General features: G+C 44.7%; 1 protein-coding gene across 9 annotated transcripts in view; it reads right to left on the bottom strand.

Moving 5' to 3' along the window:
• The window catches only part of COL16A1 (collagen type XVI alpha 1 chain), a 131,600-nt gene that overhangs the window by 89,376 nt on the left and 24,334 nt on the right, over positions 1-17,890 (bottom strand). For 7 of the 9 annotated variants that reach the window (XM_083511547.1, XM_083511546.1, XM_083511548.1 and 4 more), the window contains exons 3-6: positions 17,703-17,777; positions 16,504-16,621; positions 5,736-5,859; positions 3,819-4,094 (exon numbers count right to left, since the gene is read on the bottom strand). In XM_083511547.1, coding sequence (XP_083367673.1) covers positions 3,819-4,094; positions 5,736-5,859; positions 16,504-16,621; positions 17,703-17,777 — 593 coding nt within the window. The remainder of the gene's footprint in view (positions 1-3,818; positions 4,095-5,735; positions 5,860-16,503; positions 16,622-17,702; positions 17,778-17,890) is intronic. The other 2 variants (XM_083511553.1, XM_083511554.1) reach the window with 1 other exon arrangement.

Genomic DNA, 17,890 nt, shown 5'->3' with positions numbered 1-17,890 from the left:
TAAAAAAACTAGCCAAAGAGTTAAATAAACACTTCAAAGTTAAGAATCTTGGTGATGTGAAGGTCTATCTTGGTGTTCAGATAGATAGGACCAAAAATGGCAGTTTTCTACTGAATCAAAAAGGCAAGATATTGCAAATGTTGAAAAAGTTTAACATGACGGAGTGTGCAGGTGTTAGAACACCAATGGAAATGGGTTTTGTAAAAGACAATGAGTTCAAGGATAGTGCTGAATTCAAGCGTGCTGAAATCTTTCAGTCAGCACTGGGAAGCTTACTTCATCTTTCGCAATGGAGTAGACCGGATATTGCTTACGCTGTTAACTTACTCAGCAGAGAAGCTTCGAAACCTAGTGTAAATGCATAGAAAGGAATTCAAAGAGTGTTAAGATATTTACAATACACCAAAGATTTTTGCCTTGAATTATCTTCGGAAGGACAAGCACAGATTACTTGTTGGACAGATAGTGATTGGGCAAATTTAAAGGATAGAAAATCAGTGTCTGGCTGTGTAATAAAATTTGGTAACTCTCTGATTGGGTGGAGATCCAAGAAACAGAACCTAATTGCTTTGTCGTCAACAGAAGCTGAGTTCTGTGCCTTGTCTGAGTTATGTAGAGATCTAGAATTTTACAAATGCTTGGCACAAGAGATGTATGAAAAGGCCATCACTCCAATCACTGTATGGGGTGATAATCAACCGTGTCTTAAGTTAGCACAAAATGGGCAGTTTAAAGGTCGTACGAAACATTTGGATATCCGCTTTCAAAATGTTTGTCAAACGGTAAAAGCAGGAATTGTTAAATTAAATTACTGTCCTAGTCATGAAAATCAAGCTGATGGTTTTACAAAACCGCTTGGGTTTCAGCGGCATGAAAACTTTTGTGAAGAAATGGGTCTGAAGTAATTTTTGTTTTTTGTATTGCCAGCGAGAGGGGGTGTTAGGGTGTGAAACCTAAGACGCTGGCAAGTTAGCAATGTGATGTGACTTTAAGTAGTCAAGCTCGTTAAGTTGTTAAGTTGCTCAGTATATAAAGAGTGTTTGTCTTCTCTGTCTTTGGGGCGTGAAGCAAAAATGTCCGAAAGCTCCGGAGGTGTTTCTGTTATCTTTCTGCAATAAACCTGTCTTTGGAAAGACAGGCTTCCCTGTGTCGTTATTTCTTTGCTGCTGAGTCTCTGAAGCTTGTACTGCAACAAGAATCTCTGCACTGGACTTAATTAATACTCTGCAAAGAGAGCTGTTGCTGGTGGCGCAGCGGAAGTGTTTACTGGACCAGTACAAACTCTCTTATCCACCACACCTGGCAAGCTTCTTCTGGGCAAGAGAAATGGCAGGGTGAGCTACCTATTGTCTATATGTTTTCAGACACCTTCCTCTCAAATGGTTTCTGGTGAAGGGTTGGCAGGTCTTGGGCTTGGTTCTGAGAATGAGGTTCTATATATTATCCTCAGGACCTCTCCTCTTCCAAGGCAGCACATTTCCCCTCAAGGCCATCAGGTAGGCACAAATTACCACCTTTAAATGTTGGCCTAGGAGTTTTGGAGCAGCATTATTTTAAAGTTCTACTTAAGAAGAAAACAACGCCCCACATTCTGAAAGCAGAAATAGTGTGAAATATTTCCTTTGGTGCTTCTCCAAATTCCCCACTGGCATTGCCATAGTGGGATAAATGTGTGGGGAGAGAAATCCCCTCTCCAAAAAGGAACTGTCACTTCCAATTCTATTATAGGACAAGAGAGAACAATCAGAAATCCTGATCTTGGCAGGGTAATTGCCTCATTTTGACCTCTTCGCAACTGTGCACATGAATTAGAAGCAGAGGTGGGGTCAGGGTTGGGAGATGAAATCTGGCACATGTGGAACTGTGCTGATACCTGTCTAATGGGTCAGTACATCTATTCATTTATTGCATTTAAATATCACCTTCCTTCTATCAATTAAGGCAGGATACGTGAGGGTTCTCAGGCAGTCTCCCACACAGGCACTGACCAGAGCTAGACCTGCTTAGTGTCAGCAAGGCTGCTATGGCATCATTTGCCCTCCAGCCATAGGGAAATCCCACAAAGACATACTCTAGGTATCTAGAGTCTAAGTAAAATTCTGAAGCTTCTAACAGCTCAGGAGTTAACTCAACAATTGCACAGGGCTCAAATTACTGAATTCCCAGCACCGCCATTTTACTTCGCCAGCCCTGCTCCCAACATACACACCCTGGGAAATGGCATAATTAAAATGTTCAGGGGTGCAGGCCTAGAGCTCCACTCAACACCAAGAGCTTCACATGGCTATTAGCCATGATGGCCATGTAGTGTCTCCAATATCAGAGGCACTGTGCCTCATAAGAATGGAAGAAGAGCCTACTGGACGAAGCCAATGGCCTAGCTAGTCCACGATCTTATTCTCACAGCAGCTAACCAGATGCTTGTGGGAAACCTGCAGGGAGGCTCTGAGAGACAAGAGCACTTTCCCCTCCTTGGGTTTCCAGAAACAGGTATTCAGAAGTATTATTGCCTCCAACCATGGAGGTACAGCATAACCATCATGGATTGTAACTGTTATTAGCCTTATCCAATATATATTTGCCCACTCACTTTTTCCATGCCATGAATAATTTTTTGACACCTCCATCATATCACCTTTTGCTGGGCTTCTCTCTGAACTAAAAAAGTCCCAAATGTTGCAGCCTTTTCTCACTGGGGATTCACTCTCCATCCACTTGACCATTTTGGGGAGAGCAGTGGTCTTGCACTCAGGGTCTACTTATGGGCTTCCCATAGGGGCATCTGGTTGGCTACAAACTGCTGGACTGGGAGAGACTTGGGCTCATCCGGCAGCCAGGCTCTTCTTACGTTCTCATGTTCAAGGCCACCCCACAGTCCATTCTAGCTGCTGCTGGGAAGCAGCTAGCAGCAGTAGAAGTGACCAGTGATGTCCCCACCAGCATTATAACAGCAGCCTGGTGGTGGTGGTGGCAGTAGTCCTTGCCAAGGCCCCAAACCTTGCCCAAGAATTTTGTGTGCTGGCTTCTGGCTTAGAACAGGATTTGCTAAAGCTCCCTGATTTATTGCAGAATGCACTTACACCAAAATAGCTTCGTTTGTTGTTAATTATGCATTGGCTGATCAGCTCAAGCATTTCAAAATCTCTTCCTGGAAATATATAGTCATTTCTTGCTCTATCACCATGCAGATTCTCTAGTGGTGGAAGATCTGCTATGCATGCAGCAGGTCCCTGGCTCAATCCTTACTATCTGCAGGTAGGATTGGGTTAGGGTTAGAGAGAGCTGCTGCCGGTCATTGTAGATCAGAGGTGGGGAACCTCTGACCTGCATCCCTGCATAGGCCTGGCAGAAATCACAAAAAGGAAACCCCCAAAGAATAAAACCAGCCTAGCTCATAGCTATGTCTTGAAGTTCAAAGGTGACCTAGCTTAGTTGCCTCAATCCTGACACCAACTCCTGTTCTCTGGGGGAGTGAGGGACAATCCCTTACAGACAGAAGCTTCAATAGAACTGAATTTTGTATAAAGTGAACTTTTGGACAATTTGGAGGTTCTTTCTTCTTAGAAATGTAAGATTAGCAAAACATATGCATGTCACCTACGGTAGAATGCTAGGACAAACCTGAAGGTTTATGAGCGGTTCCCGGTGAAGCTTAACACTTTTTTAAAATGTTAGCAACATTCCTTAGAGTTGGGGGTGTCTTCATAGATACCAATGTGTGTTTGAGCCCAACTAGGTTTGAGAAAAGGCCAAGCAGCCCCAAATGGAGAGATGGTTCGCTTGCCACAGCTTGCCCACAAAGCCCCACCATGACTCACTGTGACAGGAGCACCCTGCACGGCATCCAATCCAACAAACGCGTTGCCTTCCCTGGCCAGGCGCCGGCGGGGTTGCAGTGGCTTGGAGGAGATGTAGCTGCAGTCGATGTGGATGGAAACCACTTGGCTTTGGATGCTGAGGACCATTTTGTGCCACTTCAAGTCGAAAAGGGCGGAGACCCCTTTTCCGGAAAAGATGGCGCTGACAAACTCCTTGTCCTGGCCCTTGGCTTGGAACTCCAGGCTCTGCTCTTTGCTGTTGATCCCCAGGGAGAGCTGAGGGGGTGAAAGGAGACGGCGCTGACTATGAGAATGTTCTAGAAAGAGAGGCAGAGAGGAAAGGCATGAGGGGAGACAGGGAGACAGAAAGATGAAGAAAGCACACTAAACAGAGAGATACTAGGATTGTGGCAGCAGCAGGCAAGCTGAGAGAAGACCTGTGATTCTTTTTTGCCAGGGCAGTCTTCCCTCTGATCCATACACCCTTCATTGTGAAATGGGTCAAATCTAATGTTGCAGACCATCAGATCCCACAACACAAGTGGTATCTTTGTCATACTATGAATCATTGTCTGTTTTAGCTATATATTATTTTTTATTAAAGGAAGTGACAGATATAAAATACAGTTATATTATGATAAAGAACACAGAATGATAAATGTGGTCTCAATGCCTGTTATTCCAGAGAGGAATGCTTTATTATTATCATTAACTTGGATCAGCATGTTTTCTGAAATAACTTCTTGAGAAAAACAGTTAGTTTAGCCATTTGAGATATTCCATATTGTTATGAGTTTGTGGGGAACCGGATTCCCCTCAATTCCTGGGTCTAATAAAAGTTAGGACTAATCAATGCTTGGAGGATTAAACTGAAACTTTAAATAGCTGGGCTCCAGGAAACCACCTGGTAGAGGAACCTTCAAGAGGAACAAAGCTAATAAATGTTCCTCCCACCTGCCAAAATGGCTCAGGTGGGAAGCAACCAGCCAGATCCAGTGCTCTGCCCTTGCCCAGGCCACACTCCCATGCTAGCTTTCAATGGTGAAAGCACAACACAAGGCCAGTCTAGGAAATCTGTGAGGCTCACTTCTATGGCAAGGATCCTCCTCATGGGTAGCAGCTTAGGCTTGAACTGTGACTCAGACAAGAAGGAGCTGGCTAGGTTTGTTGGACCAGCCGCACCAAGTGAGGGGAATTACAAATGAGAAGGTCTCAGTGATGTAGCCACCCCAGCACTCCACTCTTTCCCCTCTTACATCACCCAGGTGAACTGAGCCTACTACACTCCTGTGGCAGGTTCACCTCCAATCCTGGTACCCTCTGCAGCACTGCGAGAGCCTGACTCTAGCTTATCCTCTCAGGAGGAGCTTACTGCTCAGTCTGGTTTGGAGCCACCACTGTGGGTTCCTCCATCGCCTTGGTGGGGTGATCTTGCCCTGGAGGCACAGAAGGCTCCAGCCCACTCTTGGTCTTTATGGGAGCAACTTGCTTACTTGGGAGCTTTCCATGATGTTGCCTTGCCCCATTAGAGCAATCTCCCACCATCTAATGACCTCCAGATATTTAGCACTACAATTCCCACCATCCCTAACCATTGACCATGCCGGCTGGGGCTGATGGGAGTTAAAGCCCACAATATCTGGAGAGCACCCATTTTGAGAAGGCTGCATGTGCCACATTTCCTGGGTGAAAGAAAGATAGGTGGGCATGGGTGCAGATAGCAACTGCATAGGTGGTGACAGCTTTTGGAATCTACAAGGTACAGCAGCTCCACTGGCAACTTTGCCCATGTGGATCAGGTGGGTAACAGGAAGCTGAATAGGAAGCTGGTTGCCCTCAGTGGAAAGAAGAGGCGCATGATAGGACAGAAAGAGCCACAAGGCCCTGGAAAGGATGCACCATGCTAGTGTGATGTACCTGGGGGTACCCCTGACGATCGGTGGCCTGGAAGAGGTACCAGTTCTCTTTGCTGGTCTGTTTCTTCAAGAGTAGAGTCACCACCAGGGTGAATTCATCAGGCAAGCCCCGGGGGAACAGCTGTCTGGGAACAAAGAGGAGGGGAGAGATGTGAGGAAAGGGAGGCAGCCATGGGGGGCAGGCAAGAAAGCTCTAGAAAGGCATTACAGCAATTCATGACATCATTCCCATGGTGGGACATTTTGCCTCAAGGACAATGCTGGATGCCCAGCGGCAGCCATGCCAGTGAAAGTAGTGATAGCAGGCCGGTCTTTTGCTTGGGATACGTATATGTGTGTGTAAAAAAATGAAAAGGGGGAAAAATAATAGGAAAATAGAAAGCACAGTCACCTGCTCCCCACCCCCACCCCCCAACACACAAAGTGGAAAAGAATAACAAAAACCCTTGACAATATATTACACCATAATCTTGTCATCCTTGCTAGAACCGAATTCAAAACGGTGTAAAAGCACAATATATTTTGACGTAACCCTGAATCCTTGCTGTATTTAATAAATGGCTGCCAATTTGTTGCTAATTTATCTTGTCTTTGTCTTTTCTCTTTCATTTTGATGTAATCAGTTAACTTGGCCGTTGAGGTAAACTCCCACATTTATGGGAGTCACCTCGTATTGAGTTCATGGTTTATAAGTAGCCTTATAAATTATTATTTTGTTTCTACGGTTATTTATGAACTGCCAGTTGATAAGAAAAATATTGTGGTGGTGTGCACCAAAAAGTTCAGTAAAAAATCATGGATGAAACATCATAAAACATAGATCACTAGTCTGACTCACTATAAAGCAGCCTCCTCTTTGCAAATACACCAAGCAGACACTGAATCAAAGCTTGCACCTTATTTTCAAGGAGACTAATTAAACAATCACAGAAAGTGTTGGGAAAGATACGTATCAGTCCATAAGAACACGTATGCTCACACACATATTAGATGGAAATGAAAGTTTAATTGGCAGATTAATCAACAACAGCTGTAGTTTATTCAGTGGGGGTGGGGGTCCCCTTTCATTGTGAATGTTCAATTTCTGTCGGGGTGTTGTTGTTGTTTTGCAGCTATTTTGGCTCTGGTGACTTATGGAGAGAAAAAGAACATATTAACAATGACCTTTCTCTCTAATGAGTGCTCACTTTTGTTTATTAAGCAGTAAACTATCTTTCACTTTCTTCATTTTTTTTCCCAAAAAAGGCATCCATGTGCAATATGCCAATTTATTTTAATTAACGTTAATATATCTAAAGACAGATGATTACTCAAAGGATTTATGGTTAATTGGTCAGCCTATAATAAATCCCTTCTACCAGCCCACTAAATCATTTCTTACTGCAAGCATAATGTGGGTTCCAGTTGAGTTTCCTTTCTTTCATGCAAAAAAAAAAAAAAATCATAAAAATATATTAACAAAGAAAATCTACAATGCAATTCTAAAAACAACAAAGCAGCAATGAAATGGAATAATAAAACACAGAAGGAACATTAAATTAGAATTCATTCTCTGGGGGCTCTAATTAATTCAGAGCTGCACCTCAGAATGAAATAGTCATAAGAGCCTGCTTAATAGAGGACAAAGAAGGGGTTGGGCAAAGATTTCTTGGGGTCAGTACCAACTAGGCCTTGTCTCCCATCACCTCAACAGGCTTGGGAACAATGAGAATCATATAATTGTAGAGCTGGAAGGGGCCATGAGGGTCATCTAGTCCAACCCCTCCCCCCATGTGGAAATCTTTTGCTCAATGTGGGGCTTGAACACACGACCCTGAAGTTACGAGTCTTGTGTTCTGCCGACTGAGCTATGTATCATGTAAGGGCCACACAGAGCTGCAATTCCCAGCACCCTCAACAATTCCCGGATTCTTAGTGGGGAAACTTATAGTGTAAATGTGTCTCAGATGGAGCTCTCAATGATGTTCATTCCTGAGAACTCTTGCTAGCCCCAGACCCTTCCAGAACAGACTTATGCAACAGCCATGGTGCCTGTTTTTGCTTATTTCCCTCTCCTCCTCCTTACCCCTCAAGTACCACCATGTCTATAACACTGTAACTCATTATTTTAAATCATGAAACAATGCGGGTGTGTTGACAGTACATAAAATTAGAAATAGATGAACACAAGAACAAAGCTTCCCTCATTATCGTGGACACCACGAAAGTACCTTCTGGCCATGCTCAAAGGCACAGTGACTCTGTCAGATAGGAAAGGAGGTAAGCCTAAAAACCATTTAGAAGCTTCTTCTCCCCCCCAAAAAACCATAAATAACACTTTAAAAGGATTACTATAATGAGGTCATGGTAGACACAGAGTGAGTCCAACAATTTTGCTCCAGTAGCAACAGCAACCACTAACATCTGTGTTCATTTCTCAGGACATTCAAAAAGAAAAACAGCAGCAACAGCAACCCATATCCAGTCCAGACAGAATCAGGAGATTTGGAAGCCAAGCAGAGCAGGAATCAATTTCATCTGTGGAATCCATCCTACTATTGCAACATTCATTGCCCATCAGTGACCAATTCTGGGGCTTGGTCAACACCAGTTATTTATGCCAAGTTTTTCCACTACAGAGACTTCCCCTTGCATCACATGGTCTTTGTAGAGGTGCGTCAGGAATGAGCTGTTATTTGGATGCCAGACAGAGGTCAGAATCAGGGCCCTTTGACTTTTAAGAGGTGAAGTTCTGCCACCAGGGATGGGAGAGAAATTCAATTCTGTTCACATGGAAAGGCAAACCTACCTAATTCACACTATGTGAGATAATACAGGCACTGAAATGTAGCCATCCCTCAAAATCCATACTTTTCGGAATTTTGCAATGCAGTTCTTCAAGCAGACAATGTTTGCAAAAATTCAGTCATTGGGGGAAAGGGTGCATAATGGCAAAGAACATATTACTGAAAATAACATGCAAACATACCATATAGTAGGATAAATTGCTTCCAAATATGTATGTTAGTCAAACTGTATACAGAAATGTATTAGTTAGGATAAATTTGCACTAAAAGGCTTATTACTTTTCATGAGGATATTTTTTAAAAAATAATAATAATCACAAATTGTTCTAGAAATATGGAGAACTGAATTTAAGATTGGAAAAATGAGAAACTGAGAGAAGCGAAATTGACAGATTTTTCTATCCCCACCTGACAGAGGCCTTTAAAACATCAGACCTGCCACCAAACAATGGAGACATCAGTGGCAATTCGGGAAAGCTATTTCAAAAATTCTCTACATCAGAATTTTTTCATAGGCTTTGGAGTATACAGTCCTGTACAGTGGTACCTCGGGTTACATACGCTTCAGGTTACAGACTCCGCTAACCCAGAAATAGTGCTTCAGGTTAAGAACTTTGCTTCAGGATAAGAACAGAAATTGTGCTCTGGCGGCGCGACGGCAGCAGGAGGCCCCATTAGCTAAAGTGGTGCTTCAGGTTAAGAACAGTTTCAGGTTAAGAACGGACCTCCGGAACGAATTAAGTACATAACCAGAGGTACCACTGTACATATAAATAAGTGCATGCAAATTTTGCACAAACCTATGCCCTCTTTTTTCTGATAATGGATTTTCTCTTATTTGGTAAAACATAAATGACCACCCTATCTTAATATGAGCATATTTGTTTCATAATACTCCCCCCTTTAGCATAAGTGTCTACCCTATCTATGTTCGACTGTTTGCATGGTTGCATTTACAATTCTTTGGGTACATTTTAAAAAAAGAAAAATCCCTGATGCACACGGGTGCATTGATGAGACATTACACAACAGTATACATGATGTGACGAAGCACATGGTTGGATCAAGATCATTTTGTGGAGTGTTCCATTAAGATGCAAGTAAGTAATGTACGTAAAACACTACACCACTCAAAGCAAAACTGGAGCTGCTCTCCCTAAAGCTGACCCCACCTCTGGTTGCTGCCGGAGTTGGGACAGGCTTCCTCAACCTTAGCCCTCCAGATGTTTTGAGACTACAATTCCCATCATCCCTGACCACTGCTCCTGCTAGCTAGGGTTCATGGGACTTGTAGGCCAAAAACATCTGGAGGGCTGAGGTTGAGGAAGCCTGAGGTAGGAGGAAAAAGGCAAGGTTGGAGAGAAGTACGTGGTGGCTGTGGTGGAGGAGGAGCAGGTGGTTGTGGTAGCAGTGGTGAGCAGTGTGCTTGTCAGGGCCTGGATCTGTCGCGGCTCTCAACTGTCCCCTGGTCTGCCACCTGGGACAACTGCCTCACCCCGCCTCATAGGCAGGCCGGCCCTGGAGGGTGGTGCTGATTTCTCAGTTTTTGGTGGTTTGCATCAGTGATGCAGCTGTGGAGAAAGATGCAGATGAAAAGAGGGAAGAGAAAGCAGGGGAGAAGCTGCCCCTGAGCCAATTCTGATGTTAATTTTAGAAATTCTCCCCAGTAAAGGAATGCAGGAGGAATTGTAGACGGAGCAAAGGAAAGCATCAGATCAATAAATGAACGGAGCTGGGGAAATCCTCTTATCCCTAGCCAGAGGCACGATAAACAGTCTGAGATTTTTCTTTCTCTCTGCTTAGGGCTGCTAAAACAGGGAGAGGTCGTCAAGCATCTGCCAGACCAATAGACATGGTTGGTGGGCCACATTTGCATTGACTTCATCAAAATTATCGGCAATAATGGAGATCAGGCTGCATAACTTGTGACTTGCCCCCCACCCAGGCTGAAAGCATGGAGGCTCCACATGAGTTGGATAAACTGCCATACTTTTTTTTTTTTTTTTTTTTTTTTGCTGCCAAGCTGAGAATGCAAAGAAAAGGATGTAGAGCCGGGATGGAGGGTACAAGCACTTTGCATGCAGCAGGAGCAGGCGCTGAAATCTCCCTGCTTTGAATGCACCACAGACTGGAAGGCATGCCAATGCCACACTTTGCTAGCCCATTGCCGCCGCTGTTTTTCCTAACCTGGAAAATAACTCTGAGTTCTTTCCACTGTTGACTTGCAGCAGCAAAGAATTCTGATAAGAGAGTCTCACAGGCCAGAGTAAAGAGTAGTGCCTGGTGATGGGGGAGAACGATAGCAGCCTTTGCAAAAAAGAAGAACTGCACAGACGGTTTCCTCATCAGTCTCAGTGTGTGGGTGGAGAGCTTTTCTGTCCCCTGGTCTCAGGCTCCCCTACCCAGCAAAGGAATGAGACCAGAACTAATACTTGTTGGCCCCTGCGCCTCTGGCATTGCCATTGTACCGGATGCACATTGATCTCCTTGTTGTCTTCTTGGAAGCCCTGCTCCAGGTCATTTGTCTTTCATTTGCTCCTCTCTCTGTGTTTATTGTGGGGTCATCGTGCCTGGCTCATGAATCACCAAGGCAAAACAAGAACCAGCAGAAGGAGATCATAACAGAGGCGCCCTCGGCTAGCCAAGCGTTTAAACAAACACACCTATTCCCAACTGCCACAGCGCCCATCCCTGCATTAAGAAACTGTTTAAAAACTGTCAATGAAGATAAAGAGAGAGGGCAAAAAAAAAAAAAGAGAGAGAGAGGGAAACCCCAAGGACTCAAAGGAAATGTTTTGGCACCATCAAATTCAAAAAGGAAAGGCAAATCTCTCCACTTTTTCTCCACTGTCTAATTTCAGATTCACTCCACAGCTTGGTTCCAGCCACTGCTCACCAAGGGCTCTGCCCTAGAGCTTCTTCTCCACCTTAGGCCCCACACTATGAACTGAGAGATAAGAAAGGAGATAGCACAATAGCCATGTTAAGCAATCCACTATTTTCTCAGACTCCCTTTTATAATAAAGCAATAATAATACTGACCTGCCTTACAGGGGTGTTATATTGTGTTCAATTTTTTAAAAACACTTGAAATATGAAAAGACATGCATATGAACCTGCTTGTAATCTATTATTTGGTTCTGATTTCCTACTTATGTGCTGACCAATGAAACCTGTTAGGATGGCAAGACAGGGACTTCTTAGTGGTGGCCCTGCGGCACCCCTTGCTTGGACCCTTCAGTTCTGGCATTCAAGAAAGCTTAAACATTTATACATATCTTTTTAGTTGGTGCCATTTCTTAGGAGAGTTTCGGTGACTGAAATCAGAATTCAGTTGTAAGATTTTCCACAGACTCCCTCTTTTTCTTTGTCTTTGTCTTTTTTTGGTCCTCACCGTTGTTTCCTTTGAAGCTGGTACTATCTGAGTGGTCCTACTCCACATGTGCCCCTGAGAGGTGACTGCACGCCTTCTGCAGACAACTACAGACTTGTCTTTGGAACAGAACAAAAGCTGCAATTGCTAAGAAGGTGGAGGGGAGGGGAGCACTCTGAAAGGAGAGCCACGGCAACTGTTCTGCCGTGCACCAGCTATTTCCAATGCCCTCAATCCTTTGTAGCAGAGCCTCCTTCCCTGAAGGCTGAATTCCAGGTGTCTGAATGAGCATTAAAGCAAAGTACCATCATACATGCGGGAATATATTTGTGTTGGATGTTGGTGGCACCATCGGGATCTAAGCAGCCACTGGCCTCTTTTCTGCCACGCCACATCTTCTGAGTGTGGGTGGGGCAGGTGCTCTGGCTTAGTGGTTGAGAGGGAAACTGTGTCAGAAACCCCACGGCACTTAAATTAGTGTTGTGATCAGCCTCTGCTCTTTTCCTCTTGGCTTTCCGTTTTGTTGAAAATACTTCTTTAGTGGGCATTGAAGACCCAAACATGGTGGCTTAAGTAAACCTTACCAAAGAAAATAGGAAAAGCCTACTGGATCAGGCCAATGGTCCCTGAAATCCAGCATCCTGTTCTCACTGTGGCCAACCAGATTACAGTGGGAAATCCACAAGCAGGATTCAAGCACAGGAGAACTCTTTCCTGGTGTGGTTTCCAGCAACTGGTGTTCAGAAGCCTCCAACCATGGAGGGAGAGTAGCTATCAATAGCCCGCTCCACCATGAATTTGTCCAATTCTCTTTTAAAGCCATCCAAGGTGGTGGCCATTGATACTTCTTACAGGAATGAGTTCCATAGTTTAAACATGTGCTGTGTAAAGAAGTACCGTACTTTTCCGTGTATAACACGAGGTTTTTTTTCTTAGAGACTACCGTGAAAATTTTTGGATCATCTTATACATGGGTAGTTTAGAGTTCGATTGTGGGATTAGTCACTGTTGATTGGTGGGAGTGGTAATGGCTGCTGCCAATTGGTTGCTGTGTTGGTGATAGGCTGCTAGCAGTATTGTGGGTGAGTTGTGTATTTTGCAATCCCCTCCCCAAAGCTCAACAATTCTGGGCAACCTTCCCCCCAAAAAGCTCGACAACTCTGGGGAATCCCACCCCCATTTTCTTAAATTTGAGTCCCCCAAAATAGGGGGTGTTTTATACAAGGGGACGTGTTATGCATGGAAAAATATGGTATTTTCAACTGAATCTTCTAATGTTCAGTTTCACTGGAAGTCCACAAATTCTAGTGTTGTAAGAGAGGGAGAAAAAATACTTTCCCCCACCCACTTTCTCCATACCACATGCCATTGTATAAGCTTCTATCATGCCACCTCTAACTCGGCTTTTCTCTGAGCTGAAAAGTCTCAAACACCGCAACCTTTCTTCAAAGGCGAGTTGCTCCTTCCCTTTGATCATTTTGGTTTCCTTGATGGTCTTTCATGGCCAATGGCTACTAGCTATGAAACACTCCCCAGTCTGGGTGGGAGTGGAGAGAATAAGTTAGGCAGTTGTGGAAGAGAAAGAGATAGACTGAGTTCTGGCAGGGAGGAGCGTTTTTACTTGAAGGTCTTCCCGACAATCAGATGCACAACAAAATGTTGTGTTCTGTCCTCAGTATGTTCTCTACTGCCTTTGCTGCTGCTGTTGCTGCTGTGCACATGTGCCCGAGTGCCCAGGGCTCTTCTATTTGCATCTTCCCCTTCACTGTTGGAGCGGAGTCTTCCTCTCCTCTCCTCTTCCTCCTCAAACTTGCAGCTGCAGGCAAGTGGAATGTTCTGTTCCTCCCAGGGGAAGCTGTTATTTCTGGCCTCTTGCATCTCCTTCTACAAGCCTCATGAGGTAGGATGGCAGGAGGGAGGCTGTACAGAGGAAGGGAGGCTCTGAAGCACCACTCCAGACTTCATTTCAGGCTCAGTTGTGTGTTGTGTGTGCATTCACTTCCATGCAACCACATGCATGATTTTTCCTGTTGTTGGATGGGAACGGGGGGACGCCACTGATGTTTTCTCCCTCTTTACTGATTTTATGTCCATCTGCAAACTCCAGAGTTCCCTGAGAATGTAGATGTCTTGCCCTTGTTTCCTGCTGGTCCTGCTTTGCCTACAGAGCTGTTGGCCCAAGCCAACCAATGTTCAATGTTAGAGGGAGGCTACTGTGTAAACTGACATGGTGGGTGTGTATGTGTGTTTTGACATTTGTGAAGATTGGAGGTCCTGCTGCTTTCAGTTTTACTTATGTTGCTGTTTTAAGTTATGGTTACAAGTCACCTTTATGAGGTTTATCAAAATGTTAATCTTATTGTATTGTAGTGCTTAAATTTTAAACGATCCTTACTGGTGGGTTTGTGTGTGTGTGTGTGTATTGCAATTCTCCGTTCTGCGTACTTTTAAGTGCCAAAATGCACAGGAAGAATAAAGCAGCCCCATAAACTGGGAACTGAGTGCAGCTGTGCTTTCTGATTTACTTCATGGGGATCAAAAGCCCCAGTGCCTGAACTGAAGCAAGTCCTGGAAATGAGACGAGTCCTTGCAGCACCTCCCCTTTTAGACATTAAAGGCTGTCCTACATGCAGAGGCAGGAGAAGAGGGAAGCCAGTTTCTAAGCCTGCTTTTTCTGCACTGCTGCTGGGTCCTGATGAAAGGAAAGGCCTAGCTAGTAAACAGCTTAAGCTGCTTCAATCTACCCGTCTAGACCCGTCAGGCTGCCTGCCAAGTTTCAGTGGAGGAAGGAAAACACACATGGTGCAGGGATTGCATAATGGCCCTGGAAAAGGCCCAAGTCCTTTGCTCTTGTGCTGTGATTTACTTTCTAGGATTAAAACATCCTTCCAGCCATCAGGCTGTGGCTGAGGCACCCACACAATCCTTACTCAGGAAGACCGCAGGCTCTTTTATAGAGCTAACAGGGTAAATTTATTTGAGTTTGGGGCTGGTACTCATTGGACACACCCTAATGAGATGTGTCCAAGACACACCCCAATGAGATGTCTACTCCCCAAGGGCTATTCGATTTACTACATTTGCATCCTGCCTTTCATCCCAGGAGCTTACGGCAGCATGCATGGTTCCTCTCCCCACCTCCATTTCATGCTCACAACAACCTTGTGAGGAGGTTAGGCTGGGAGATGGTGACTGACCCCAGGTCACCTGGTGAGCATCACGGCTGAGTGGGGATTTGAACCTGGATCTCCCCCAGCCTAGTCCAGCACTTGCATCATGAAAGCCCACGGGCCTCTCATTTGCCTTCATCCAAGAAGCTCAAGGGGCAGATATGGTTCTCCCACTCACAGGCCACCAACTTATCTTTACAATAAGCCCATGAGGTGGGCTAAGCTGACCGGTCCAGAGCAGCTGGCCCAAGAACACTCAAAAGCAGGGATCTGAAGCTGAGCCTCCACAACCCAATGCAGATTGCATCACGTTAGCTCTGAGGTGCAGTGGAGAGCAAGTCTAGATCCTTTTCGCATGTACTGCTGTCAAACTAGGTGCTCCCCTCATCTTTTATTTGTGCACCTGATTATTCCTGCCCAATTATTCCTAATATTTGTCCCTATGGTCAGCTCTTGCACTGTACAGTATACCTTGAAGATACAGTGGTACCTCGGATTACATACGCTTCAGGTTACATACGCTTCAGGTTACAGACTCTGCTAACCCAGAAATAGTACCTCGGGTTAAGAACTTTGCTTCAGGATGAGAACAGAAAACATGCTGCAGCGGCAGCGGGAGGCCCCATTAACTAAAGTGGTGCTTCAGGTCAAGAACAGTTTCAGGTTAAGAACGGATCTCCAGAACGAATTAAGTACTTAACCCGAGGTACCACTGTGTATAGGTACAGACTCAAAAGGCTGTAAAAAGAAGGAGAGGAGGAGGAGTTTGGACGTGATGTCCAGCCTTTCACTCCCCTTAAGGAGTCTCAAAGTGGCTAACAAGCTCCTTTCCCTTCTTTCCCCACAGCAAACACTCTGTGAGGTGAGTGAGGCTGAGAGACTTCAGAGAAGCGTGACTAGCCCAGCAGCTGCATGTGGAGGAGCAGGGAAGTGAACCTGGCTCACCAGATTACGAGTCCACCGTTCTTAACCACCACACCATGCTGTATTTCTGCAAGTTCAAAATTTACCACTATCCCACCAAGCCTGGGGCAAATCATTCTGTGCGCCTCTGCCAGCCTCAGTTCCCCACCCACAATATGGGAATTCATGACACATGTTGCAAGGTTGTTGCATAATTGCCGGAGACTGTACACCTCTGCATACCAGTTGCTGGGATTCACACATGAGAAGAGTGCTGTTGCATTCTGGTCCTGCTTGTGAGCTTCCCATAGACATCTGGTTGGCCACTGTGAGAACCAGCAGGGATCCAGCAGGTCTGCAGAGATCCAGCAGGGTCTTACAATAAGCTCTATTGTTATCTCTGCAATAGTGAATACTCAGTTCCTAAATGGGAATAAATAAGACCCACTTGGCTTAATAACTTGAACGACTGCACTGATGACTTCAGGCACATGCAGCCACGTACTAGTTTTTGGAATCGAGAGCAGGCATACTCACTCCGTCGGTCGGACCAGAGGGGTGCTGCCCAGTCGCAGGATCATTGGGCCTTTGGGGTTGCGGATCTTCTTAATGGCTGAAGTCTTCAGCAGAGCAAACCTTTTAATTAGATTAAATCCTGCCAAAGACACAGAAGAGAAAGGAGCATAGCTTGAGAGTCCAGCCTCCCATACCGACGCCCAAGTTCCCATTCTCCCTTTACAGACAAGTTGCTGGGGCAGGTTAAACTCCGAAAAGGTGAGAAAGTAGAAAGTGAAAGGCTCTGTGTGGCATTACAAAAAAATACAGTTTATCCTTTCTTTCTTTCTTTCTTTTTGTCTGTTATTCCCTGGTTGATTGAAAGTTCTATGTTTGGAATGCCACATTTTAAAATATTCTTTGCTTAGGGCTTGTCCTGTCACATTTAACTTGTTCACATGCATATTATATAAACCCTGTTGAGCTTGATACTAATCAATTAGTTTTCATTTCATTAGTTTTCATTTATGAATCACTTCCTGTGTAGGATCTCAAAGCAATTTTCACATTACCATAGAAAACATATATTGAACAATTACATTGCTGTAAAAACAATGTCGAAGCATTTGCAAGTGTAAAAACAATTGCAGATCAAATGCAGATGCCTCTTGGGATGGAGAACTTCACTTATTTAAATAGGAAAGGCATTGAAAAATGACAATGGGCACTTTTGCTCCAACAAATTCTGGAGGCTAAGACTCCCTCAGAAGGTGGTGGACTCTACTTCATGGGAGGTTTTTAAACAGAGGTTGGATGGCTATCTGTCAGGGAATGTTTAACTGTGATTCCTGCATTGCAGAGGGTTGGGCTAGATGACCCTCAGGGTCCCTTTCAACTCTACAATTCTATGATTCCATGATTCTATGAAATGCTAGGTCACACTGCCCATCTTTCTTCCCAGCTTCAAGACCAGAACGCTTGCCAGTCCTGCCTGTGACACTGCAAGAGATCCTCAGGCAGCTTTATGGACACTCCTTGGGCTGCATGACTTTGTGGTTGTTTTATCTTTGCTGCCCCCCAGCTAAGTGGATCTTCCTGCCCGATTCTGCTGGGTCTCAGATCCACAGGTGCCGATTAGATAGATTTATCTCTACCCCCTTGCAAATTCCTAGGGAGGAAAGAGGTTGTGGCCAGAGGCCAGCGAGGAGAAGAATTTTTGGGGAGAGACAAAACAAACTTACCAGTTATGTTTACATATTGGTCACTAGTCTGGTCCAACCGGAGACCTTCCTTTTGCATTTGGGGACATTTCTCGTCTGCAAGACAGTGCATTGAACATGGATTGAGTACAGTGGCACCTTGGTTTAAGAACAGCTTCGTTTATGAACAACTTGGATTAAGATCGCTGCAAACCCGGAATCGTATTTTT

The sequence above is a fragment of the Podarcis liolepis genome (assembly GCF_965112155.1).
Source record: "Podarcis liolepis genome assembly, chromosome: 7".
Lineage (NCBI taxonomy): Eukaryota > Metazoa > Chordata > Lepidosauria > Squamata > Lacertidae > Podarcis > Podarcis liolepis.
The sequence above is the reverse complement of the archived record's forward strand: the minus strand, read 5'-3'. Positions and strand labels throughout refer to the sequence as shown.